The sequence below is a fragment of the Protopterus annectens genome, chromosome 17.part0, assembly GCF_019279795.1.
Source record: "Protopterus annectens isolate FY-2018-M chromosome 17.part0, PAN1.0, whole genome shotgun sequence".
NCBI classification, from domain to species: domain Eukaryota; kingdom Metazoa; phylum Chordata; order Ceratodontiformes; family Protopteridae; genus Protopterus; species Protopterus annectens.
The window spans coordinates 834,536,147-834,550,898 of NC_056751.1; the positions used below are offsets into that span (position 1 = coordinate 834,536,147).

Consider the following 14,752-nt stretch of genomic DNA (forward strand, 5'->3'; position numbering starts at 1 on the left):
CATATATTAGCCCAGCCATGTTGTACAGTATTCACCGCCCCTTTAGTAGTTCCCTAGACAGCTAGGACTAGCAGCTAGTACCCTTGGCCCCTAATCTAGTAGTGCTGTTGGTGTGATCCCCGGTGTGAACTTTCTGTTACTCATCCACTCATCAAGGTTCCTCTTGAAGAGTGATAGTGAGGGGCTCTGTCTTATGTAGATCGGGACCCTGTTCCATAGTAAGGGAAGTTTCTGCGAAGGGTATCTATCCCTCCAGCATGTTCTATTCATTGTTGTGTTGAGGTTTATATCCCTAGAGCATGTAGCTCGAGTAGATTTGGTTTTGCTAAGATGGAGCATGTTCAACAATTCTGAGTTGGACATGGCTCTGTACGTTAGACAGAGATCACCTCTGAGAAAGCGGTATGCAACAGAGAACAGTCTTAGCTTTTTTCAATCGTACTGCATAGGGCAGTAATCCTCTTGGTTAGGTACCTTTGTGGTCTCTCCAGCTGCTGGAGATGTCAACAAACCAATTACTTCAACAAGTTATTTACAAACATGATTTCAGATAAGCACACTAGGTACTTGTTTAAGCAGCTAATAAACATTCACACCTAAAGCATTATTTTTCTCACTAACCTGTGACAGAACTCCTGGCCGCATCTGCACTGGCTGTATGGCTGTGGCCTGTGTTACCAAGGGAACAGTGTTGTCTAACCGCACTGAGTAGCCAGCTGGTTTGGCATGGTTTGTGTGAATGCCTAAAAAAAAAAAAAAAAAGTATTATGTACGACAAAAAGTTAGCCATTAAGACATATATCTGCCCATCCTGTAAGTATGAATATTACGAATGAGGGTAGCCTCCTAAGAAAAGGCCTTTACAAGTCTTTTACACTGCATCCCCTGAAAAGCTATTACTGCTGTTACTGTTAGGTAAAAACCATGCTGAGAAACAATACCCAAACAACTGCAGAACTACAACTGATGGGAAATGAAAGTTGTCAGTGTTGGGATACTGTCAAACAATAACACTTACAGAAGCAAACAGAGGAGTATGTGCTGCATCTAGCTTTGCCAAGGAACTTAAACTGCAGAAGCTCTAAGAAAACACACTCATCTTTAGTTATACAATACGTTTATTAGTTAATGTTACACTATCATTCCTTTTTCTTGGCAGGGAAATTCCCACAGGGTAGAGCTCATTTACAACACAAGCTTGGGGAGAAAAGTTCCAAAATGGTAACTGTGGATATACAGTAAAAATCAACCTGAAGTACAACAAAGAGAAAAAAAATGAAATTTGCATTGCAAACACCATTTAAAAACAGGCAAAATACAGAAATGTGACAGTCAAGGACAGGCAAACCTAAGAACAACTGCCCTTGACAAAATACTATTAAAACATGGCACTGGGTGCAGTACTGCAGCAGTATTACAACTTGCAATGCAAACAATTGTATCCTACTAGAAAGCAAAGTGAAGTGTAACAGAGAAAAGGGAGTATAACCGAGAATGAAGGAAAAATATGGAACCGGCAAAAGGGGAAATGAAACAAAATATGAGAGTAATACGCAAATTGGTGGAAATAAGAAAACATGCAAAGTGAACTTATGAGAAGTTACAGACAGGTTAAGTAACTCTGCAATTCCAATTTACTATCAGGTTTAGTTTGACACCATACTTGAAGGAAAGTCTTGAGTGGATTTCTGCAGCTGTGGCAAAGGCAGCAGATTCTGTCTAATGACTATAAAATGGATAGACTTTCTACAAAGTTAGGTCCTGTGAACGAGAAACTCTGATCTGATTTACAATACTTGGGGAACAAAGTAGTACATGAGATAAAACCAATTTAATCTAAAGCTGTACAGTGCAGGGTTCCAGATTGAAACCCAGCAGCACAACTTACAATTTTGTCATATGCTTGTTTCATCTTGCAGACTGAGCAATAATATGCTGAAGAAAACAAGTGCAGAGAAAAACATCTAGGCAGCTGTGAGGTAAAAGAGGTCAGTCATGGAATTTTTATATCTGCAGTGCAATCTTAATTTTTAATTACATTTACTGACATCATTTATCATATGGTTCTTAAACTTTGCCCACTTCAATATCAAGTGATAGCACAAGAATTTCAAATGAATTGACTTCATAATTCAGGATATGAATGATTTAAGAATGAGGTGCTGTACACAGCACAGGAACACCTTGATTTGAATACCCTAACTTTTGTTTCGTGACCGGCAATACTTAAAACATAGGGACTTACCATCTGCAGAGAATAGGTTTATGCAGGACCGCCCCAGTAGTCACAAACTGCAGTGATATTTCCGACCACTTAAATGGCCACTACTAACTATAGTAATGTACGAGTATGTGTATGCTGATGTGTTGAAAACAAAAAAATGAATCATAACTTACATGGTGAATGAAAATAAACAAGAAACCGCAACTGAAGAAGTAAAAAAAAAACATTACCAGAGATGCTCTGTTATTAAGGTATACCACTACTGTCAGAGGTTCTACTCCTGGTAAATGGTATGTATGCAAGCATGCAGGAATTTGCGTATGTTATTTATTTAAATTTGTTTACACAGAGAATTTACATGATCGGCTATTATCTGACACCATGTGTTGTTGGTGTTATGGTGATTATCAGGAAGTCGTTTAGTGACTACATTAACAGAGATGAGTGTTTCTGGTTGTTAAATGACTAACTGCTTCCACAAAAGTCAGTCCAGCATCAAGCCACTGTCAAACACTTGTGCCCAGCCAGTGTCAGCGTGACCCATTAGCTTGTGAGTCCCAATCTTTTCATGTCAGCTCTTGATCATTTAAATCAGAGATGAGAAACTACCAGCCATTTTGGATCAAATCAAAGATGTGCAGGTGATCTTTACTTACTTCCTTAACTGACATGAGTAGAAAAACTAAACAGAATCATCATCATAATGAATAAGCTTTACTGACCACAGTGTTCTTTAATACTGTTACATAAATACAACACTGGCAGTCTCCAACACCAAATTAATACCTATAGGAGCTGGAGGAGAGAAAGAGAATGAATCATCCCACCTGACAAACTGAATCCTCACCTCCTGGCAGCAGAAAGCTCTTGAAAAAGTGAACAGCACTGGGTTCAAAACCTATTCAAACAGACACATCACCAAGGGGATGACAGTTACACTTCATGCATTTTATCTCTGCTCTCTTTCCATTTTCATAAAGTACTAAGGTTGGCCCTTTGAGTCACTTTATTCTGTTTAAGTTTCCACATCAAATTTCTTTTATTACCTTTACTTTATATTTAGCAACACATTTTTCTCTTCATCTATCAGATTGTCTTCATTAAACTTTACGTACTGAACAATAAAAACAGACAAATTAATATGCATTCACTCTTCTCCGTTTTGCTTCCAGATTTTAATTGACAATCCATTAATTTATGTAATTTAAATATTTTTAATACATTGCTAACCTGTGTATGCATCGTAGCCAGTGTCATGGCTAGATAAGGAACTCCACAAGGCTACCTACAAAGTTAAATGTTAAATAAACTAAAGGATTCTGGGAATCTAAACATTAAAGCCACTGCATATAAGAGCAATATAGAAACCAATAGGACACATTTTAAATACAAGTGAAATGCAACTTAGCACAGCCAAAAGAATAAAAATTCTCTACTACAGACGCATCTGCAGGGTATATAAAATTAAGATCAGAATCGATAATATTTAAGGGACCTACACAGCCCTGTTGCCACCCGTTTTGTTAGCCATCATCAAGAGTTCAGTTTCTGCCACGGTTTTGTCAGAGAATCTTGAGCAAAAGGTCCAGTACCAATACATTTATTATAAAAGCGGACGCTGTATTTATTTAAAAATGTCGTATGTCAGTTCCTCTTTAATCTAGGCTTTAACTGAAAAATTTTACTTTGATCTGTATTTCATTTCATTTGTTTACTGTGTGCATCTGCCTTCCCTGTACCACAAGAAGCAGTTCATTACCAGTTTACAGCCTTAATCCTCTGCACTAACAAACTCACCCACTTCTGCACTCTTTCCAGCTGCTTTATATTTAGCAGCACTTTTTTCCCCTTCTTCATCTACCAGACTGTCTTGACTGCACAATCTTGCTCCATTCATCTGTTTTTTTTTTTCAGTACTTTACCAGTAGGGCTATCAAAGAGCTACTCTTCATCTAACCTAAGGGTGGACTGAAGAGTTTCACCTTTACATCCTCCAGCAGGAGCTGAATCATCAGCCAAGCATGTCTCCTGGTCACATTGACCATAACTGCTGCCACAGCATCATAACCATACTTTATGGAGTCACTTGCCACCTAACAGTCTGGGTGAGTTTTAGCAAACTTGCTAGAGATGTCACCCAAGTTTTCTCCTTGATCTGTTCCGGGACAGCAACGCGACACTTGGTCATGTGTGCCTGGTATTCTATTTTAAAACTGGTCTTGCACTTTGGTTTCCTTGTCATTTGGAACAGAAGTGTGATCAGGCACTAACTTGGACCCCTTCTCCAGATCCACAGACATGACTGATACATCTGCTACATCATTTGTAAAGGAATCTGTGGAATTCCTAGACAATATAAATCATGTCATGATTTTTTTGAGAAATGCATTAGGTATCTTGTTCCTTAGAGGTCACCAGAAAAGCATCTTTATCAGTTCCCAAATTGAAGGAATAAATAGATTTGGGGGCATTCAAGCTCAGATGCCTCTTTGGCTTCCATACGAAATGCTCTTTCATCCAGCAAACAGCTTCTCCAAATGAGATTTACCCTGGATGAAGGAAAATAAATAGCATCTTTTGTGCCTGTGACACATCTATGATAGAAGACATATTATCTACTTCCTTTTCAGGAGAGGAATTCCTCATTATTTTCTCATAGAGGTCTCCTAACATACAGGGCAGATCAGAACTTACCTGCAGGTACTACAATTCAGGAAGAAAGCCTTGAGCTAATGAAGTCCACTGCTCCAAAACAGGCCTCTGCCCTCTCTCTCTCTTGCCCTCCCTCTCTCTTGCCTAGAGCCAAGCAAGTACAAGGACCTAAGGTGAGTGACTTGTGTTTCATATTCTGAGTCCTTTTAACTTGGCATCTACCTTAGAGTTCCAGTTTTGGGAATGGAATTCCCAGACTTCCACAACACAATCAGGAACAAATTCCTTTACAGGAATGAAAGGTAGACCATACTCCTCTTCTTAACTCACACAGCAGGCTTTGGCTACTGTCATATGAAAGGCAGCATCCACTCTGAGAACCGCAACACAGTTGTGGTAAAGTAGGAAGTGTGTCTCCTTTGGTATGACTGCCTCCAAATGGGCATTGTCAGAGGCTTCAAGAATCTGAGCTGTATGATCCTGGCCTGCAAAGGCACCTCATCAAGACCTACATACTCAATTTCTGTCAGGACATTTCATGCCAAAGTTGTGTAATGTTCCCATCTGTCTTCTCCTTAACTGTTTTCTTTCATCTGAGGCTGATGCTGAACTTGAGGGTGCCATGATGGAATGGGAAAAGGTCTTATGCCCCTTCTTGTCTAAACAGTTGTCTACTAATGGTCACAAAAGTAAACACCCGACCAACCTACAGCCTTCAACACCATGCTCAGGGCCTAAACAAAAAACACAACAGGTATGGAAATCCACATATTCAATCTGTTGACCACAACAACCACCTGCCTTTTGTGAAACCTGGCATACCCTAGCACACAGATGAGCATCTGATTATCTAGGTAATTCAAGGCTATAAAAAAAAAAAACAGCAATCAGATAAGAAAATTCCCTGGTGAGATCCTTTAGATCCACGTCCTCGATTGGGTCCTCGGTCGGCCGAATTCCAAAGTCTAGGTCCGGCGTCGGTTGTCGTCGCTTCTTCCCAGACGTCAGTGCGCCAGGGGTATAAAAGAACCAGCCGATGCCATTTTCTTCAGTTTTTCTTGCCCCAGATGTCAGGTGCCCCCAGAAGGAAGGCAATACATACATTTGTGTAATAAAGCAATGCAATATAATCAAAATACAGTAGTTGCAAGCAAATACACCATAAAAGAATACCCCAATCAGGTTGCATGAGGAGGTGTTAGCCAATAGGCCTGTCCCAAGAGGGGAAGGAGGGAGGGAAACCTGGACTGCAGCTGTATTAGCACTCGAACATCTACATTTATGGTAGGTACAAAACTGTACTATGTTCATCGTGCATACAGCTGCAGTCATAACAGATGGGTAGAATCCCAAAGCTAAGAAAGGGGTGGTAGGCACTAGGTGGAACTAGGAGGAGCCAGAATGCCCTGCAAGACTGCAGTGGCAAAGCCTGCTCTAGTTTTCGAGTATAATGGTAGGTGGCAGTGCTTGGAGAAGGTATGCACAGAACTCCAAGTGGCTGCTTCCAATATATCTTTGGTAGGAACTCCTCTGAGGAAAGCTGCAGAGGTAGCTGTGGCCCTTGTGGAGTGAGATCTGATGCCTGTAGGTACAGTTTTGCCATGAAAAGAATAGCAAAAGCGTATGCAGTGGGCTATCCATTTTGAGATTGTCTGTTTCGAAATTGACTTTCCTTGAGCTCCTACAGCATAGGACACAAAGAGCTGTTCTGATTTTCTGAAAGGCTTTGTTCTGTCCAGATAATAACGGAGCTGTCTGTGGATGTCCAAGGAATGTAATAATCTCTCCCCTTTGTTCTGAGGATTAGGATAAAAGGTAGGCAAGTGTATGGCCTGATTCAAAGCTACCCTGGATACCACTTTAGGCATAAGGACGGATTGGTTCGTAAGGAAACTCTGTCCTGATGGAAGATGATAAAAGGCTGCACAGCCATGAGAGCTTGTAGTTCTGAAACTCTACGAGCTGAGGTAATAGCTAGAAGGAAAGCTGTTTTCCAGGACAATTACTGCAAATCTGATGAGGCAGCTGGCTCAAAGGGAGGCAGGGTCAGTTTTTCCAGAATGAAATTGAGATCCCAAGCAGGTATTGGTTGTTTCCTTGGGGGTCTTAGATTCTTAGCCCCTCTGAGGAACTGTCTTAAGAGAGGGTGAGAGAATAAGGGTGGATCAGTGTTGTATTCTGCAGAAATGGCTGAGGCATGGATTTTGATGGAGGAGAATGAAAGTCCACTGCTTAGCAGCTCAGCTAGATACTGTAGTATTTGAGGTAAATTCAGTTTTCCAGGATCCTGGCCCTTTTTCTCATTCCAGACACAAAACCGTTTCCATTTTGCGGAGTAAGCTTTTCTAGTTGACGGCCTTGTGGCCTACAGAATGACATCCTGCACCTCCTTGGAGAGTAGGGTCTGTTGTGATGCTAAAGAATCTTCCATGCAGCTAGATTGCGTGTTTTTAGCTGGCTGTGAAGAGTTTTGAAGCTGTGCTGAGTCAGAAGAAGAGGCAATAGAGGCAGGGTCCATGGTGGGGAATGCGTCAGGCTCCTCAGGAGTGGGTAACAGTGTTGTCTTGGCCAGTCCGGAGCAATGAGAACCATCTTTGGTCTGTCTGCTCTGGTTTTCAATAGAACTTTGGGCAGCAGAGGAAGAGGTGGGAAGGTATAAACTGTCATTGATGTCCAACTGAAAGAGAGAGTGTCCACTCTCCAGGCCTTTGGATGGAAAATCCTTGAGCAGAATTTTGTCAATTGGTGATTTTTGTGGGAGGCAAAGAGATCTATGTCTGGCCTTCCCCATGCTTGGATTATTTCTGTAAAAACTTTTAACTTCCATTCGTGTGGATCTGTCATATTTCTGCTTAGGTTGTCTGCCAGCGTGTTTTCCTTGCCTGGCAAGTACTGTGCTTGTAGTTCGATTTGTAAGTCCATGGCCGTGTTCCAAAGTGACATGGCCAGTCTGCATAGGGGGCATGAATGTGTTCCTCCCTGTTTGTTTATGTACCACATAACTGTGGTGTTGTCCATTCTTATCAATAGTTGACCTGGTGGCAGCAGGTCCTTGAAAGCTATAATAGCATTTATTACTGCTAGCATTTCCTTTTGATTGATGTGAAGGTGCTTTTCTTTTTGGGACCATTTGCCCTGAATGCACCGATCTGTCATGTGCGCCCCCCATGCGTAGTCCGAGGCGTCTGTTGTGATGACTTGATTTGCTTGAGGCTTGCTGAATGGAAGACCTGTGTTTGTTTGGCATGCTTGAGCCCACCACAGAAATTCCTTTTTTAGACATGGAATTAGTGGTATTATTGTTTCCAAACTGTGGCTGTGTTGAGACCATATGTTTTTCAGGTACCACTGAAGTTTCCTCATATGCAGCTTTGCACATGGGATTAGTAAAATGCAAGATGCCATGAATCCCAGAGCCTGCAGGATTTTCCTTGCAGTCAGCCTGGTGCAATTTGCTAGTGCTCAGAAGTATTGAGTTAGTTGCCCCTGCTTCTCTGGCGTGAGGTAGGCCATCTGGGTGTTTGTGTCCAAGTTGGCACCCAGGAAACTTATCTTCCGAGAGGGTATTAGCCTTGATTTATTTTTGTTGACTGTGTATCCCAGAGAGTTCAACAACATTATTACATAAGCCAGATGTTTCAGAAGAATGTGCTTGCTGTCCGCTTGGATCAGGCAGTCATCCAAATAGGGGTATATTTGTATCCCTTGAAGTCTGCAATAGGCAATTACTGATGCCAGGCATTTCGTGAATACTCTGGGTGCAGTAGATAAGCCAAAGGGCAATGCAGAGAATTGATAATGGGTTGAACCTGCAAGAAATCTGAGGTATCTTCTGCAATTTTGTCTGACTGGGACATGCAGGTATGCCTCCTTGAGGTCCAATGTTACCAGCCAAGACTCCTTGCCCAGCATGGGAAGAAGTTGCTGTAGAGTGAGCATCTTGAATTTTGGTACGAGTAGAAATGTGTTTAGGATGGATAGGTCCAAAATAGGTCTCCAATCTTTTCCCTTCCTTGGTACCAGGAATAGCCTGGAATAAAAACCTTGACCTTGTTTGTGCGTAGGTACCTCTTGAATAGCTTTCATGTCTATGAGATCTGTAATTTGCCTTTGTGCCTCTGCCCTTTGATTGTGTGGCAGGTTTGGCATGCCTCTCATTTTTGGAAGGGTGTGAAAATGGAATCTGTAGCCTCTGTTTATGATGTCCAGGATCCATTTGTCTTTTGTGACAATATGCCAATTTCTTGAAAATAATGCCAGCTTTCCTCCTAAGGGGGCTGCCATTTGAGTCTTGTTTGGCATTCAAAGGGGAAAGTCATTGGGCTTGCTTTCTGAATGATTGCGAGTTATCCTCACCACCTCTTTGTGCAGGAGCTTGCCACTGTCTGCCTCTAAACGATCCTTGGGATTGTCCTCTGCCCCTCGGGCGCCCGTATCTGCCTCTTTGGGGTCTGCCCGTGGCTGGAAAGGACCAATTTTTACTGAAACATGGAGGTTGTACCTGTAGAAAATCTTTCACAGTTTGCATTGATTTAGCCTTTTCCTCCATTTTCCTTAATACCTCCTCAGCATTAGCACCAAATAATACATCCTTTTGAAGAGGGGCATCTAGTAATTTAGCTATGACATGATCAGGCAAGGTTTGTTCCTTGAGCCAGGCATGTCTACGTATGACTGATCCTGTAGCAGCAGCTCTACATGAGGCCTCTAGAGCATCAAAACCACATTGTAAGGTATGCTTACCCACTTGTTCTGCACTATGCATCAAATCCTGCAACTCCTTCAAGTCTGGTTGTTCAGGTTGTGACATTTTACTTTTCAATTGTGATAACAAAAACTGTTGGTATTTTAGCATATGGAACTGACAGTTTAAGGCCCTCATGGTTAAGGTAGCAGAGGTATATACCTTTTTCCCCACCTTTCTAAGGATCTGGAATCTCTCGAAGGTAATGGATTTTTAGCAGTGGAGGCCTTAATTCCCTTGGGGCCCTGTGAGATGGTTTCTGGGTCAGCAGCATGGCTTTTGTATAGAAATTGGTGTGAGTCAGGAACCCTGTAGTACCTGTCAGGCTTAACTGGGGCTGGAGGTAGAGAGTCCGGGTTAAGGCAGGCCTCCGAGTAAACATCATCTAGGATGTCCAAGACAGGAGGTATAGCCAGAGGCCTGTGCTGAGGTAGTAAGAGAAATTCCCTAAGCCTTTTCTTGGAATCTGAATAATCTTGGCCTTCCCAGTGGAAGTGTTCCCTTAAGGTATGCAAAGTTTCCCCAAATGAGTAATCCTCTGGGGGGGGATACAGAAGGAATGGACTCCTCTGCATCAGAGTCTTCAAAAGGGGAGTAAGAATGTTCCTGATCATCAGAGTGCTCTGAAATAATGAAGCCCTGATCAGAGGAGGGGGATTCTTCCTCCACTCTGGGCCTTTGTCCGTGGGGTTGAGAACCCCTGATAAGAGTAATTAAATCCTCAGCCATTTTAAGCATCTGTTTTTTAGGCATGGGGCCTGGAGATGGGCCCTGAGTAGCTTGTCTCTTAAGAGTGCACGGCTGCTTTAGACTTAGTGAAAGCCTTGATGGAGAAAGAAGAGGAAGGTCTGAAGACACCTTGAGTGGAGGTAGACCTGTCCACATTTTGAGTTTCAACGCCAAGAGTGGCTTCGGTATCAGAAGTCGGGGTGTGGGCCGAGGAGCCTGCGACCTCGGGCACAGGAGACACCGCCAATAAAGTGTCGTCGGTAGTCAGGGGCTGCGTAGGCGCCTCGCTGAGAACGGGACCACGTGTAGTCGGCTTTGGGGTGGTGTCGGTAGAGGCCGCGGACCTCGTGTGTCGGTCCTTATCTTTGCGTTTTTTAGACAAAACTGGAGTCAGAGTATCCGATGACATAATAAAGTTAAATGTTTTTCCAAAATAATGCTGGGCGAACTCCGCCCAACGCTTAATGGTGCGTTTGTTGAATGTAGCACAAAAGCGGCAGACCGAGACGTCGTGGTCTGGGCCTAAACAAGGTATACAGAGGGAATGGAAATCCTTATGCGGTATTTGCTTCCCACATGAAATACAATTATTAAATTTGTCGGACATCGGTCTGAGGCAAGAAAAGTTTCCCCAACGGGGTACTTAGCTTTCAAGAAGACCTCGGTTTCAAAATTTTCGTAATTTCAGGAGCTGGCCGAAGGGCACTTGCGAACTGCTTCTGCTTTGGGCACCGCGCGGCAAGAAAGACTGGAGAAAATGGCATCGGCTGGTTCTTTTATACCCCTGGTGCACTGACGTCAGGGAAGAAGCGACGACAACCGACGCCGGACCTAGACTTTGGAATTCGGCCGACCGAGGACCCGCCTGATGGCAGGAGAACCCATCTGTTATGACTGCAGCTGTATGCACGATGAACATCACCACCAGACTACAGACAAAGTCAAAGCAGTATGTTGTGAACTGTGGCAAGAAAGCTCTCAGATGGAGTAGGCAGGCTTTATACAAGAAGCACAAACACAATTCTGAGGGGTGGACATATGTCAAACTTGGAGGTGGAGAGGTGCTCAACTCTGACAATCAGGACAGACATGAGGCCATCAGCAGCTGAAGTTCTAGTAGTCAGGACTTCTGCAAAGATGATCTCTAAATGAAAAATATCAACAAAGTCCAGAAGATGAATGCCTTACAGGGGAGGTGGGGGTGGGAACAACACACATCCCATCATGCTGCAACATACTCAAAGTCAAAAGTAAACTTTATTCTCATTTAGCCTACAAAAGTGCAGTCTAAACGAAATTGTGTACATCAGTCTCAAAATGAGAAGACGTATACATACCTACTATAACACAACGTACATATATATTCATCATTTCACATTAGACAGGTTATTCTACTACATACTACCACAGCTTACCTTATCTATACTTTTTAGCAGCTAAATGATTTCTTATTTACAGTGCAATGAAAAAGTATTTGCCCCCTTACTGATTCCTTATTTTTTTTGCATGTTTGTCACACTTAAATGTTTCAGATCATCAAACAAATGTAAATATTAGACAAAGATAACCCAAGTAAACACACAATGCAGTTTTCAAGTGATGATTTTATTTATAAAGGGAAAAAAATATCCAAACCTACATGGCCCTATGTGAAAAAGTAATTGCCCCCTAAACCTAATAACTGGTTGTGCCACCCTTAGCAACAACAACTGCAATCAAGCGTTTGAGATAACTGGCAATGAGTTTTTCAGATCGCTGTTGATGAATTTTGGCCTGCTCTTCTTTGAAGAATTGCTTTAATTCAGCCATATTGGAGGGTTTCCGGGCATGAACCGCCTTTTTAAAGGTCATGCCACAGCATCTCAATTGGATACAAGTCTGGACTTTGACTAGGCCACTCCAAAACCTTCATTTTGTTTTTGTTTTTTTAAGCCATTCTGAGGTGGACTTGCTGGTGTGTTTTGGATCATTGTCCTGCTGCAGAACCCAAGTGCACTTCAGCCTGAGGTCACGAACTGGTGGCCGGACATTTTCCTTCAGGACTTTTTGGTAGAAAGCAGAATTCATGGTTCCATCAATCACAGCAAGTTGTCCAGGTCCAGAAGTAGTAAAGCAGCCCCAGACCATCACACTACCACCATGTTTGACTATTGGCATAATGTTCTTTTTCTGAAATGCTGTGTTACTTTTATGCCAGATGTAACGGGACGCACACCTCCCAAAAAGTTCAGCTTTTGTTTCGTCAGTCCACAGAATATCTTCCCAAAAGTCTTGGGGATCATCAACATTTTTTTTTGGCAAAAATGAGATGAGTCTTTACATTCTTTTTGGTCAGCAGTGCTTTTTGCCTTGGAACTCTGCCATGCGTGCCATTTTTGCCCAGTCTCTTTCTTATGGTTGAGTCATGAACACTGACCTTAATTGAGGCAAGTGATGCCTGCAGTTCTTTAGATGTTGTTCTGGGTTGTTTTGTGACCTCTTGGATGAGTCGTCACTGCACTCTTCGGGTAATTTTTGTAGGCCGGCCACTCCTGGGAAGGCTCACCACTGTTCCATGTTTTTTCCATTTGTGAATAATGGCTTTCTCCATGGTTCACTGGAGTCCCAAAGCTTTAGAAATGGCTTTGTAACCTTTTCCAGACTGATATACGTCAATTACTTAGTTTCTCATCTGTTCTGGAATTTCTTTACATCGCGGCATGATGTCTTCTTTTTTGGAATCTGTTGGCTATTTCACTTTATCTGACAGGTTCTATTTAAGTGATCTCTTGATTCAACAGGTCTGGCAGTAATCAGGCCTGGGTGTGGCTAGTGAAATTGAACTCAGCTTTCCCAAAAACGTGATTAACCACAGTTACTTCAGGGGGGCAATTACTTTTTCACATAGGGCCATGTAGGTTTGGATAGGTTTTTTTTTCCCTTAAATAAAATCATCACTTAAAAACTGCATATTTGTCTAATATTTAAATTTGTTTGATGATGTGAAACATTGAAGTGTGACAGACATGCAAAAAATAAGAAATCAGGAAGGGGGCAAATCCTTTTTCATTGCAATGTATACTGTACAGAAAGTTGCTTAAAATGGCCATGGGCAGCAGATACCATACAGATGTGTGTATGACTGGCATGGAGTAAGACCGGAGTCTTGATCAGCTTGTGCTTTTTTCCCTTTCATTTTTTTAAACACAGTGCTACAGTCATTGCTCCATCAACTTAAGTATCAGCTTCAAGAACAAAAATGGTAGGAATATCAAGGGAAGGAAAACATTCCCTAGTGGTGGGGTGCCTTGGGATAGACCTTCTTTGAGGATGCCTGTGAACTGGAACCTAACTGTGGTGTAGCAAAAGTACAGTTGTGTACACTTACCACAAATGTAGATGTTTGAATGTATTCACTGTTGCAGTCCTGACTGGTGGGATTTCCTGCCATGAAAACCCTTGGCTGGCCCAACTACCAGAGAAAAATCCCCCTTCTCCAACAGCTGGTGGATGCCCTGATTGACATCAGTATGCTCAAGTATAAAGTGAGACAGCCGATGTCATGATTTCTGTTTTTTTCTTGCACCCTGAAGGTAGGAGACCCCCTAGATAGGCCTTTGACAGAGAACCTTAATAAGGAAAGGGGCATGAGGAGGGATCCCTTGACTTGAGAAGAAGCTTGTTCCAGTCTACTCTGTAGGTTAAGGAGGAAGGAGGGTGGGAAAGAATATGAATACTGCAGCAGTGAATATACTTGAACATCTACCTTTATGGTAAGTATACACAACTGTACTATGTTCTTCGTGTTTCACTGTTGCAGTCCTAACTTGTGGGATGATTCCCAAAGCTGAGATAGAGGAAGGAAGACAGATTAAGGAGAGGAAAGGATGCCCTATAGAATGGCAGTGGCAAATCCTGCTCTGGACTTGGAAAAAGTTGATAAATGGTAATTCTTGGTGAAGGTATGCACAGACGACCAGGTAGCAGCTTCCAGAAAGTCCTTGATAGGGACCCCTTTTAGAAAGGAAAGGCTGCAGAGGTAGCAGTAGCCCTAGTAGAGTGGGTCCTGACAGCATTAGGTGGCCTCTTACCATGATGGCTGCAACAAAAGGAATTCAGGCCGACTGCAGGCAGCCTGCCAGCAGGATAACCCAAGTGTAATGACTGCAACAGTGAAACACGATGAACATCTGGTGGTAAAGGCCACAAAACAGTTGGTTTGATTTTCTCCAAGTTTTAGTTCTGTCAAGATAATAATAGAGCTCTCTCTGGTTTTGTTGATTGGGAAAGAAGGTGGGCAGGTGAATGGCTTGATTTAATGAGGTGTCTGCCACCACCTTGGGCATAAAGGAAGGGCTAGTCCTGAGGGAGACACTGTCTGGATGGAAGATGAGGAAAGGTTTCACCGCTATGAAGTGATTGCC

At 42.6% G+C, this 14,752-nt stretch overlaps 1 protein-coding gene across 1 annotated transcript in view; it reads right to left on the bottom strand.

The window, feature by feature from the left end:
- The window catches only part of HIPK3 (homeodomain interacting protein kinase 3), a 969,278-nt gene that overhangs the window by 345,645 nt on the left and 608,881 nt on the right, over positions 1-14,752 (bottom strand). The window contains exon 6 of the mRNA XM_044059447.1: positions 622-743. Within this exon, the coding sequence (XP_043915382.1) occupies positions 622-743 (122 nt within the window). The remainder of the gene's footprint in view (positions 1-621; positions 744-14,752) is intronic.